Genomic DNA, 13,655 nt, shown 5'->3' with positions numbered 1-13,655 from the left:
AACCTGAAAACAACTGCCTTACCAGGGCCCAACTAAAGGGTTTAACCTGAAAACAACTGCCTTACCAGGGCCCAACTAAAGGGTTTAACCTGAAAACAACTGCCTTACCAGGGCCCATCCAAAGGGCTTAACCTGAAAACAACTGCCTTACCAGGGCCCATCCAAAGGGCTTAACCTGAAAACAACTGCCTTACCAGGGCCCATCCAAAGGGCTTAACCTGAAAACAACTGCCTTACCAGGGCCCAACTAAAGGGTTTAACCTGAAAACAACTGCCTTACCAGGGCCCATCCAAAGGGCTTAACCTGAAAACAACTGCCTTACCAGGGCCCAACTAAAGGGTTTAACCTGAAAACAACTGCCTTACCAGGGCCCATCCAAAGGGCTTAACCTGAAAACAACTGCCTTACCAGGGCCCAACTAAAGGGTTTAACCTGAAAACAACTGCCTTACCAGGGCCCAACTAAAGAGTTTAACCTGAAAACAACTGCCTTACCAGGGCCCAACTAAAGAGTTTAACCTGAAAACAACTGCCTTACCAGGGCCCAACTAAAGGGTTTAACCTGAAAACAACTGCCTTACCAGGGCCCAACTAAAGGGTTTAACCTGAAAACAACTGCCTTACCAGGGCCCAACTAAAGGGTTTAACCTGAAAACAACTGCCTTACCAGGGCCCAACTAAAGAGTTTAACCTGAAAACAACTGCCTTACCAGGGCCCAACTAAAGGGTTTAACCTGAAAACAACTGCCTTACCAGGGCCCAACTAAAGGGTTTAACCTGAAAACAACTGCCTTACCAGGGCCCATCCAAAGGGTTTAACCTGAAAACAACTGCCTTACCAGGGCCCATCCAAAGGGCTTAACCTGAAAACAACTGCCTTACCAGGGCCCATCCAAAGGGCTTAACCTGAAAACAACTGCCTTACCAGGGCCCAACTAAAGGGTTTAACCTGAAAACAACTGCCTTACCAGGGCCCATCCAAAGGGCTTAACCTGAAAACAACTGCCTTACCAGGGCCCATCCAAAGGGCTTAACCTGAAAACAACTGCCTTACCAGGGCCCATCCAAAGGGCTTAACCTGAAAACAACTGCCTTACCAGGGCCCAACTAAAGGGTTTAACCTGAAAACAACTGCCTTACCAGGGCCCATCCAAAGGGCTTAACCTGAAAACAACTGCCTTACCAGGGCCCAACTAAAGGGTTTAACCTGAAAACAACTGCCTTACCAGGGCCCAACTAAAGGGCTTAACCTGAAAACAACTGCCTTACCAGGGCCCAACTAAAGGGTTTAACCTGAAAACAACTGCCTTACCAGGGCCCAACTAAAGGGTTTAACCTGAAAACAACTGCCTTACCAGGGCCCAACTAAAGGGTTTAACCTGAAAACAACTGCCTTACCAGGGCCCAACTAAAGGGTTTAACCTGAAAACAACTGCCTTACCAGGGCCCATCCAAAGGGCTTAACCTGAAAACAACTGCCTTACCAGGGCCCATCCAAAGGGCTTAACCTGAAAACAACTGCCTTACCAGGGCCCATCCAAAGGGCTTAACCTGAAAACAACTGCCTTACCAGGGCCCAACTAAAGGGTTTAACCTGAAAACAACTGCCTTACCAGGGCCCATCCAAAGGGCTTAACCTGAAAACAACTGCCTTACCAGGGCCCAACTAAAGGGTTTAACCTGAAAACAACTGCCTTACCAGGGCCCATCCAAAGGGCTTAACCTGAAAACAACTGCCTTACCAGGGCCCAACTAAAGGGTTTAACCTGAAAACAACTGCCTTACCAGGGCCCAACTAAAGAGTTTAACCTGAAAACAACTGCCTTACCAGGGCCCAACTAAAGAGTTTAACCTGAAAACAACTGCCTTACCAGGGCCCAACTAAAGGGTTTAACCTGAAAACAACTGCCTTACCAGGGCCCAACTAAAGGGTTTAACCTGAAAACAACTGCCTTACCAGGGCCCAACTAAAGGGTTTAACCTGAAAACAACTGCCTTACCAGGGCCCAACTAAAGAGTTTAACCTGAAAACAACTGCCTTACCAGGGCCCAACTAAAGGGTTTAACCTGAAAACAACTGCCTTACCAGGGCCCAACTAAAGGGTTTAACCTGAAAACAACTGCGTTACCAGGGCCCATCCAAAGGGCTTAACCTGAAAACAACTGCCTTACCAGGGCCCATCCAAAGGGCTTAACCTGAAAACAACTGCCTTACCAGGGCCCATCCAAAGGGCTTAACCTGAAAACAACTGCCTTACCAGGGCCCAACTAAAGGGTTTAACCTGAAAACAACTGCCTTACCAGGGCCCATCCAAAGGGCTTAACCTGAAAACAACTGCCTTACCAGGGCCCATCCAAAGGGCTTAACCTGAAAACAACTGCCTTACCAGGGCCCATCCAAAGGGCTTAACCTGAAAACAACTGCCTTACCAGGGCCCAACTAAAGGGTTTAACCTGAAAACAACTGCCTTACCAGGGCCCATCCAAAGGGCTTAACCTGAAAACAACTGCCTTACCAGGGCCCAACTAAAGGGTTTAACCTGAAAACAACTGCCTTACCAGGGCCCATCCAAAGGGCTTAACCTGAAAACAACTGCCTTACCAGGGCCCATCCAAAGGGCTTAACCTGAAAACAACTGCCTTACCAGGGCCCATCCAAAGGGCTTAACCTGAAAACAACTGCCTTACCAGGGCCCAACTAAAGGGTTTAACCTGAAAACAACTGCCTTACCAGGGCCCATCCAAAGGGCTTAACCTGAAAACAACTGCCTTACCAGGGCCCATCCAAAGGGCTTAACCTGAAAACAACTGCCTTACCAGGGCCCAACTAAAGGGTTTAACCTGAAAACAACTGCCTTACCAGGGCCCATCCAAAGGGCTTAACCTGAAAACAACTGCCTTACCAGGGCCCATCCAAAGGGCTTAACCTGAAAACAACTGCCTTACCAGGGCCCATCCAAAGGGCTTAACCTGAAAACAACTGCCTTACCAGGGCCCAACTAAAGGGTTTAACCTGAAAACAACTGCCTTACCAGGGCCCATCCAAAGGGCTTAACCTGAAAACAACTGCCTTACCAGGGCCCAACTAAAGGGTTTAACCTGAAAACAACTGCCTTACCAGGGCCCAACTAAAGGGCTTAACCTGAAAACAACTGCCTTAACAGGGCCCAACTAAAGGGTTTAACCTGAAAACAACTGCCTTACCAGGGCCCAACTAAAGGGTTTAACCTGAAAACAACTGCCTTACCAGGGCCCAACTAAAGGGTTTAACCTGAAAACAACTGCCTTACCAGGGCCCAACTAAAGGGTTTAACCTGAAAACAACTGCCTTACCAGGGCCCATCCAAAGGGCTTAACCTGAAAACAACTGCCTTACCAGGGCCCATCCAAAGGGCTTAACCTGAAAACAACTGCCTTACCAGGGCCCATCCAAAGGGCTTAACCTGAAAACAACTGCCTTACCAGGGCCCAACTAAAGGGTTTAACCTGAAAACAACTGCCTTACCAGGGCCCATCCAAAGGGCTTAACCTGAAAACAACTGCCTTACCAGGGCCCAACTAAAGGGTTTAACCTGAAAACAACTGCCTTACCAGGGCCCATCCAAAGGGCTTAACCTGAAAACAACTGCCTTACCAGGGCCCAACTAAAGGGTTTAACCTGAAAACAACTGCCTTACCAGGGCCCAACTAAAGAGTTTAACCTGAAAACAACTGCCTTACCAGGGCCCAACTAAAGAGTTTAACCTGAAAACAACTGCCTTACCAGGGCCCAACTAAAGGGTTTAACCTGAAAACAACTGCCTTACCAGGGCCCAACTAAAGGGTTTAACCTGAAAACAACTGCCTTACCAGGGCCCAACTAAAGGGTTTAACCTGAAAACAACTGCCTTACCAGGGCCCAACTAAAGAGTTTAACCTGAAAACAACTGCCTTACCAGGGCCCAACTAAAGGGTTTAACCTGAAAACAACTGCCTTACCAGGGCCCAACTAAAGGGTTTAACCTGAAAACAACTGCCTTACCAGGGCCCATCCAAAGGGCTTAACCTGAAAACAACTGCCTTACCAGGGCCCATCCAAAGGGCTTAACCTGAAAACAACTGCCTTACCAGGGCCCATCCAAAGGGCTTAACCTGAAAACAACTGCCTTACCAGGGCCCAACTAAAGGGTTTAACCTGAAAACAACTGCCTTACCAGGGCCCATCCAAAGGGCTTAACCTGAAAACAACTGCCTTACCAGGGCCCATCCAAAGGGCTTAACCTGAAAACAACTGCCTTACCAGGGCCCATCCAAAGGGCTTAACCTGAAAACAACTGCCTTACCAGGGCCCAACTAAAGGGTTTAACCTGAAAACAACTGCCTTACCAGGGCCCATCCAAAGGGCTTAACCTGAAAACAACTGCCTTACCAGGGCCCATCCAAAGGGCTTAACCTGAAAACAACTGCCTTACCAGGGCCCATCCAAAGGGTTTAAACTGAAAACAACTGACTTACCAAACAAAGTAGTACTACTATTGGGGAATCATCTCATAACAGTGTAAAACAGTGCAGAAATGAATGAGTAGTAGGCACAATCTCCGCTCTACTTACTGCCGTTGCAGCTGTACTTACTGCCGTTGCAGCTGTACTTACTGCCGTTGCAGCTCTACTTACTGCCGTTGCAGCTCTACTTACTGCCGTTGCAGCTGTACTTACTGCCGTTGCAGCTCTACTTACTGCCGTTGCAGCTGTACTTACTGCCGTTGCAGCTCTACTTACTGCCGTTGCAGCTCTACTTACTGCCGTTGCAGCTGTACTTACTGCCGTTGCAGCTCTACTTACTGCCGTTGCAGCTCTACTTACTGCCGTTGCAGCTCTACTTACTGCCGTTGCAGCTGTACTTACTGCCGTTGCAGCTGTACTTACTGCCGTTGCAGCTGTACTTACTGCCGTTGCAGCTGTACTTACTGCCGTTGCAGCTCTACTTACTGCCGTTGCAGCTGTACTTACTGCCGTTGCAGCTCTACTTACTGCCGTTGCAGCTCTACTTACTGCCGTTGCAGCTGTACTTACTGCCGTTGCAGCTGTACTTACTGCCGTTGCAACTGTACTTACTGCCGTTGCAGCTGTACTTACTGCCGTTGCAGCTGTACTTACTGCCGTTGCAACTGTACTTACTGCCGTTGCAGCTGTACTTACTGCCGTTGCAACTGTACTTACTGCCGTTGTCGTCTGTGATGCTCTTGGGGTAAAGCTGCAGGCCCAGAGGTAGGGACTGTTCCAGGAGGTGCATATGGAAGTTGTTTTCGCTCTGCACAGCTTTCTGTGTCCTCAGTTTGAAGATGCTGGTGAAGTAACATGTGGCGTCGAACCCCAGATAGACAACAGGGTAGCCAATGCTGGGGGGAAGGTGGGGGGGCGGGAGAGAGAAAATAAATATTAAATAATGGCCTACATTATTGTGTGTCATGATGACAAACACGTGCATGAGCAGAGTACGCCACTTGTGATTCATTGCGATTTTAAGACGTTAGCTTAAACCCACTCAATTCAAGCGGTTGTGAAAATCCTTGGCGTTCAGAAAGTATCTACAGCGTATACACTGGGTTTGTTTGGAAGATTCTGCTCGAGGGTGAATATCTGGTGAGAAGTGCTTTGTGTTTCAATCGACCTACCAGTGCGCGGCGAAGAGATGAGACAGGTTGGCGTGGGAGTTGTTCAGATCTTTGAGCCTCAACGAAGCATCCGTGTACACCAGCATCACCCACAGGGACACCCACAGGGACACCGTTGACATACAGATACCTTTCTCTGAGAAGAATAAATCAATTATTATAAAAAACATCACAACTTACCAAGAGAAAATACTAAGCTTATGTTCATAGCTAGTGTAGTTACCACCAGAACTGTGCTTTTACAAACAAAACAGCATAATGTGGTTCCATTTCTCTGTAACGGGTTGAAACATTAAATTACGTCAATTTTCATAATTTTTATTATAAATAGCAGATTTCATAATTGTAAAAGTTTACATAATGGAAGGTTTCACCTGTTACCGTAATGGTTTGTTTCAACTCTTTACAGAAACCTGTGACTTGTTAGACAACAATTAAATAACATTCCACATTATCCTTATCTAAGGCATTCCACAGCTAGGTAATACAATACTTATTGTTAAGCTGTAAAACAGGCTTGATATACTTACCTGTGTGCCAAATGTAATTGAATAAGACATAGGTGCTGGCTGCGAAGAACAACCAGTGGAGGGGAACAAAAATGAAACAAAAGATGTCCAGGGTGAACGCCGCACACACAAACACCACACAAATCACCTGCAACAGAGAGACATTACGTTGGTGCTGTGTTGGATAGCTATTTTATTCTGTCTGATTGAGTTTCGAACAACAAGACAATGGCTGTGGTATATAACAAGTTTATAACATTTATATAACAGGTTGCAAGGCCTAAAACTATTTTCAACAATATTTTGATCTCAATACTTTTCTGTTATTGACTTCCATCTAGTAGACCATTAAGGTAGGGCTTGCATCCCAAATGGCACCCTATTCCCTGTAATATAGGGCACTACTTTCAAAAGTAGGGTTCTGGTCAAAAGTAGTGCACTATATTATAGGGAATAGGGTGCCATTTGGGACAGAAGCTAACTGATAAAGTCCTCACCAGCCCATGGCAGTGGAAAGTAGTGTAGACGCTCCTGAAGAATAGCCAACAGGGCCACAGGTATTCCAATCGAAACTCCAGTATAAAATCTGCCAGGAGCACCAGAGTCCACACAATCATAAACTTCAGAAAGGTGTAAGCGCTGAAAAACAGGCATAAGAGGAGGATATGAAGAGTTAATTCCAAAACGCTATATATCCATTTTCAGAAATGTTGGTAAATTATTATTTTTGGTTTAAAGAACTATGGGGAAAAATTGCAAGATTATGTTATAATACTTTTATTGCATCAAATGTTTGTTTTATTCAACAGAATAGAGTATTCTGTTACTATTGTGTGTATGTTCTACTGAGGACGGGCCTCTGGGAGATAACACTGACATGAGATTTACGATGTCTTTTGGGTGATAAAACCTAAAGAGCATTCCAGAGGATGAGTTAATATTTCTGTTCAATACGGGGCCAGACACTGGTCTGTACACAATGAAAACTGTTGACACAGCAGATACTGTCTGCTATGTATAGGTATCTTTCATACAAACCTTAACCTTGTGACCAATTCTATATATCTGTTGTTCGTCATGTAGGTTGAAAGGGGTGTATCTTGGCTATAAAAGACCTTTGTACTTTTGTCTCGGGGCTCTCAACAAATCATCTGAGCGTGAATCGTCGATCAGCCATGACCAGCCATCATTATCGTAGAGCACTCAATCGATTCACTTTATATGTGTGTGTTGTATTGACCTGCTCCCTTATTAATAAGTGATTAAAGATTTCGTTTAAGTATAACTTTGACTTGTGTGATAAGTTTATCTCTCCTCATTTGATAGTAAAGAAATTAACCACCACAGAACTTGAGACTGGTGTATTTTTTCACTATCTAATCATGGCATTGGTTTGTTCAATGACAGACATGTATTTGTTTGAAACCTATCACTAGATTGTTTGTCTCTATGACATGAAACAATCACATTTTGTTGAAAAACCCCCAGATATATCCGCCTCAAAAAGTTCGCTTGGCAAGGTTTTACACCGTCTAATGTTACAAATAATTACATTTTTTGTAACGAGCTGTACAAATGATACGTTTGTGACATCACATTTTAAAAATATAGATATTTTAAAATTAATCAGTACAGTAATATGAGATGGTGGGTGGTGGACCATTCTTGATAAACACGGGAAACTGTTACAGTTCATGACTCAAACCGGTGAGCTACCGTACCCCGTTCAAAGACACTTCAATCTTTTGTCTTGCCCAGTCATTCTCTGACACAAACAATCCATGTCTCAATTGTCTCAAAGCTTAAAAATCCTTTAATAACCTGTCTCCTCCCCTTCATCTACACTGATGGAAGTGTATTTACCAAGTGACATCAATAAGGTATCATAGCTTTCACCTGGATTCACCTAGTTAGTCTATGTCATGGAAAGAGCATGTGCTCTTAATGTTTTATACACTCAGTGTAGTGTTTTGCAACAAAAGAGGACAGTAATATTTTACACACTGGTCCCCATAAGCATTCATTTCTGATGAAAAAACACAAGTGTGAAAATTGGTGGATATAGCTTTCTGTAAATAAACTCTTCTGATGTAAAATGTGTGTGTTATAATTTTATTGAAATAATGGTAAAAATGTCATGCTGATGATCTGTGATTGAAGGTAAAAAAAAAATCTCAATCTAGTGGAAGAGCTCAATGTAGCTTATTTCTCACGATATAGGCCTAAGCCTGTCATTATCATGCATTTGGCAGGAATATTGGCAAACTGGGAAAGATACTGTTACTTTTATGTAAAAGGTATGCAAAACATTTTGAAGTCTTGCGTCAATAAATATAATAAACAGACTTATACATATAAAGCTAGGTGATCATACACTCATATAGGGATTCATCTCATTAGGCAAATATTGTACTCACTAAATCACGATTCATGACATTATTTTACATTTGGGAACATAACCTAGTTTTATATAGACTTAGAGAAATCATCTTCGAGAAAATAGACACTTGGATAAGATAATGCCTATATTCTCTCATTATAGACTACACTCTAGTCTTGTTTCAACAACTCCTTTGTTCGAGGGCTCGACACCACCATAGCGTACTGTTATTACATCAACCCCCTTTTTGTTTGGTAACCATGACAACGTTTCATCCGCGATACTGGGTACCAACCCCCCCCCCACACACACACAAAAAAAAAAAAAAAGGAAAGAGGAGATGATCTCAATTGAAATGTATATTCTAGTCCTTTTACCAGACGCGCTTTTCCAGAGCAACTTCCAGTTAGTCCATTAATCCACTGAACATACCTCAGCGCTTTGTTTCGTCACAAAGGGGACATTGCGAATTCTCTGTTGGTCTAGACACGCTGCCTGTAACTAAATGCCTGAAATGGCTACCTGGTCGTAAGCTAATATTGTACGAATAGGTTTAAGTAGGCCTATATCTATTTAGGTCAGAGCATATAATAATAATAATAATAGCCTACACGATTTTCATTCTGATTATTGTAGCATAATTTAATGGTTAGCCTTCAAATGGGAGAAGATAGCCTGAATCATATACTGTATTAACTACCCACATCAAGTAGCAAAGGCTTGTTTTTCAAGTTGACTCCGCTATAATGTTTGTAGGACTATTTAGCAACCACAATGCCCTTTTCCATATCATACAGTGTCCAAGAGTAGGCTAAAGGGAAGATGCAATTATTGTGATAAAAATAGACATCAGGTGAGAATGACGAAGATGCGCATTACACAAAGCCTAGCAACAACAAAAGCAACGGCATCCGGTCGATGCGTCACCTCACTATACCTTTCAGATATCTCCTCCGTAATTTTTATCTTTTTCATTTTCCGTAGCTTGCTTGCATCCACATAACGTTTCTTCATTGTATGGCTTCTATTCCTTGTGCCCTAATAAACCGCAAAAAGCGGCAATCAATGTAGGAAAAAACGAATATGGAAGGCCTTGTTAGAAAACAACCTGATATTTTGAGGCTTTGTGTATGAATGAAACTCCACCTCGGATGCTACTGTGCGCATGTTCAATACTTCGACGTCTCAAGCGCGCGATGGAGACAGCACTCACATGAATGCTATATGGGATCACTGGGACGTCGCTACCCTAAACCCTAACCTTAATCCCTACCCCTAACCTTAACCCTTACCTTAACTATTTTAAATGTATACTTCAAATGGGGTAGGGACATACCAAGGATTCCGAATAGCACGGACCCTTGCTGTGGCCACCCGCTACATCCTTGTATTATAAATCAGTGGCTACATCGAGCTGAGGGGAGAATCATAGTACTTAGGCCATGAAAAATGTTTGAAAGCAAAGAGAAATGGTCCAATAGTCGAAGAGCTGGACAAGGACGACAAAATATTCCCCTTTCAGCTCAGGTGCGAAATTTTGCTATCAGCTCTCTCACTGATACATTTAGAGTTAAAGGGATTATTCCAGGTCATAGGTGTCTTCTAGGCCTATATGTGTCTCGTCAGAGCCCTATTCGGATGATTCGTTTTCATGTAAGGAGTATACTTTTTTTAAATAGAGGAAAGTAGAGAACAGCTGTGTAGGCCACATGTAGACCTACTAAATAGCTCTAAATGTCCATTCACATTAGTAGGTACTTAAACCTGGTCTGGAGCCTTTATCAGGGGTATGCTCATCAGGGTTGGGATCAATTCCATTTAAATTCTGGAGGTACATTTAGGCTTAACTTTAAACATGTCAGACTCAGCTGTAAGTACATAGATCATAAACGTGAAAAAGATATATTCAACATATTCATAAAGTCTTTAGGTAGTTACTATTCACTTATGTCCCTCGCCAATAATTGGTGTGTCCGAAATGGCATGCTATTCCATATAGTGAACTGCTTTTGACCAGGGCCCATGGCTTTGGTCAAAATAGTGCACTAGGGCATACCCACTCAGCACAGACTCAGTTCAACGTCTAGTTTTGATTTACATTTTGAGTTGAGTTATCAACTAAGGCGAATTCAACAAAAAATTTCACCATGCCATTAGATTTAGGTTAAAAGTTGGGTTAAAAAGAAAAGACAAAATGCTCTTATGTTGATTACTTTTTGCAAATCCAATTAGTTTTCCATGTTGATTCAACGTCATCACAGACACATTCAGACACATTCAGACACAGACATGGTTATCTGGTGAACTGGGACCATTGTGAATTCAATTTTATTGTTCTATCTGTGCAACTATCCAACCATATTTGAAAAACATGCTTTGTGTGCTTGTGTCATCTTTTGTCCTTACAATCAACATTGCTACCTGCCCTAGACTATGGCGACATCAGACTGTAAAACAGCCAACTTAACCAATTGCTTAATCAGCGTTATTCTGTGAGTTGAGTGGACTTCAAATGGACAAGAATTTGAGCTAATGTGTTAAAGTTTGTTATCTCAACAAACTCTGCTCGAAAGCGAGCTGAATCTTTAAAAAGCTTGTTGAGTAAATTACAAATGTATGTTTTCTCAAAACAACTCAAAACCACACCATCATTATGATATTTCCCAGCATGCTTTATTGCAGGTTGATTTTCAGAATTGTTTGTTCCAATACCTGTGTTTTTGCATAGAAAAACTTATGGTAAATAATGTATTGTGTCATTTTGGATTCACTTGTATTGAAAATAAGAATATAATATGTTTCTACACACTTCTGCATTAATGTGGACGCTACCATGATTACGGATAATCATTAGTGACTCATGAATAATGATGAATGAGAAAGTTACAGAGAAATGAATACCATCATAGCACTGAGACTGCACTTGTGAAGGTGGTAAATGACCTTTTAATGGCGTCAGACCGAGGCTCTGCATCTGTCCTCGTGCTACTAGACCTTAGTGCTGCCTTTGACACCATCGATCACCACATTCTTTTGGAGAGACTGGAAACCCAAATTGGCCTACACGGACAAGTTCTGGCCTGGTTTAGATCTTATCTGTCGGAAAGATATCAGTTTGTCTCTGTGAATGGTTTGTCCTCTGACAAATCAACTGTACATTTCGGTGTTCCTCAAGGTTCCGTTTTAGGACCACTATTGTTTTCACTATATATTTTACCTCTTGGGGATGTTATTCGAAAACATAATGTTAACTTTCACTGCTATGCGGATGACACACAGCTGTACATTTCAATGAAACATGGTGAAGCCCCAAAATTTCCCTCGCTAGAAGCCTGTGTTTCAGACATAAGGAAGTGGATGGCTGAAAACTTTCTACTTTTAAACTCGGACAAAACAGAGATGCTTGTTCTAGGTCCCAAGAAACAAAGAGATCTTCTGTTAAATCTGACAATTAATCTTGATGGTTGTAAAGTCGTCTCAAATAAAACTGTGAAGGACCTCGGCGTTACTCTTGACCCTGATCTCTCTTTTGACGAACATATCAAGACTGTTTCAAGGACAGCTTTTTTCCATCTACGTAACATTGCAAAAATCAGACATTTTCTGTCCAAAAATGATGCAGAAAAATTAATCCATGCATTTGTTACTTCTAGGTTAGACTACTGCAATGCTCTACTTTCCGGCTACCCGGGTAAAGCACTAAATAAACTTCAGTTAGTGCTAAATACGGCTGCTAGAATCCTGACTAGAACCAAGAAATTTGGTCATATTGATCATATTACTCCAGTGCTAGCTTCCCTACACTGCCTTCCTGTTAAGGCAAGGGCTGATTTCAAGGTTTTACTGTTAACCTATAAAGCGTTACATGGGCTTGCTCCTACCTATCTTTCCAAGTTGGTCCTGCCGTACATACCTACACGTACGCTACTGTCACAAGACGCAGGCCTCCTAATGGTCCCTAGAATTTCTAAGCAAACAGCTGGAGGCAGGGCTTTCTCCTATAGATCTCAATTTTTATGGAACGGTCTGCCTACCCATGTGAGAGACGCAGACTCGGTCTCAACCTTTAAGTCTTTACTGAAGACTTATCTCTTCAGTAGGTCATATGATTGAGTGTAGTCTGGCCCAGGAGTGTGAAGGTGAACGGAAAGGCTCTGGAGCAACGAACCGCCCTTGCAGTCTCTGCCTGGCCGGTTCCCCTCTCTCCACTGGGATTCTCTGCCTCTAACCCTATTACAGGGGCTGAGTCACTGGCTTACTGGTGCTCTTTCATGCCGTCCCTAGGAGGGGTGCGTCACTTGCGTGGGTTGAGTTACTGACGTGATCTTCCTGTCTGGGTTGGCGCCCCCCCTTGGTTTGTGCTGTGGTGGAGATCTTTGTGGGCTATACTCGGCCTTGTCTCCGGATTGTAAGTTGGTGGTTGAAGATATCTCTCTAGTGGTGCGGGGGCTGTGCTTTGGCAAAGTGGGTGGGGTTATATCCTTCCTGTTTGGCCCTGTCCGGGGGTATCATCGGATGGGGCCACAGTGTCTCCTGACCCCTCCTGTCTCAGCCTCCAGTATTTATGCTGCAGTAGTTTATGTGTCGGGGGGCTAGGGTCAGTTGGTTATATCTGGAGTACTTCTCCCTTCTTATCGTGTGTCCTGTGTGAATTTAAGTATGCTCTCTCTAATTCTCTCCTCTCTTTCTTTCTCTCTCTCGGAGAACCTGAGCCCTAGGACCATACGTCAGGACTACCGGGCATGATGACTCCTTGCTGTCCCCAGTCCACCTGGCCTTGCTGCTGTTCCAGTTTCAACTGTTCTGCCTGCGGTTATGGAACCCCTACCTGTCCCAGACCTGCTGCTTTCAACTCTTAATGATCGGCTATGAAAAGCCAACTGACATTTATTCCTGATTATTATTTGACCATGCTTGTCATTTATGAACATTTTGAAAATCTTGGCTCTCTCTAATTCTCTTCTTCTCTCTTTCTTTCTCTCTCTCGGAGGACCTGAGCCCTAGGACCATACGTCAGGACCACCGGGCATGAGGACTCCTTGCTGTCCCCAGTCCACCTGGCCTTGCTGCTATTCCAGTTTCAACTGTTCTGCCTGCGGTTATGGAACCCCT

The 13,655-nt window shown here is 43.5% G+C and overlaps 1 protein-coding gene across 1 annotated transcript in view; it reads right to left on the bottom strand.

The window, feature by feature from the left end:
- Window positions 1–9,711, bottom strand: part of si:dkey-12h9.6 (macoilin) — a 34,146-nt gene extending 24,435 nt beyond the window's left edge. Inside the window, exons 1-5 of the mRNA XM_055873141.1 lie at window positions 9,481–9,711; window positions 6,661–6,802; window positions 6,185–6,311; window positions 5,655–5,790; window positions 5,200–5,378 (exon numbers count right to left, since the gene is read on the bottom strand). Of these exons, the coding sequence (XP_055729116.1) occupies window positions 5,200–5,378; window positions 5,655–5,790; window positions 6,185–6,311; window positions 6,661–6,802; window positions 9,481–9,557 (661 nt within the window). The 5' untranslated portion in view covers window positions 9,558–9,711. The remainder of the gene's footprint in view (window positions 1–5,199; window positions 5,379–5,654; window positions 5,791–6,184; window positions 6,312–6,660; window positions 6,803–9,480) is intronic.
- Window positions 9,712–13,655: the final 3,944 nt, after the last annotated feature.

The sequence above is a fragment of the Salvelinus fontinalis genome, chromosome 20, assembly GCF_029448725.1.
Source record: "Salvelinus fontinalis isolate EN_2023a chromosome 20, ASM2944872v1, whole genome shotgun sequence".
NCBI lineage: Eukaryota > Metazoa > Chordata > Actinopteri > Salmoniformes > Salmonidae > Salvelinus > Salvelinus fontinalis.
The sequence above is the reverse complement of the archived record's forward strand: the minus strand, read 5'-3'. Positions and strand labels throughout refer to the sequence as shown.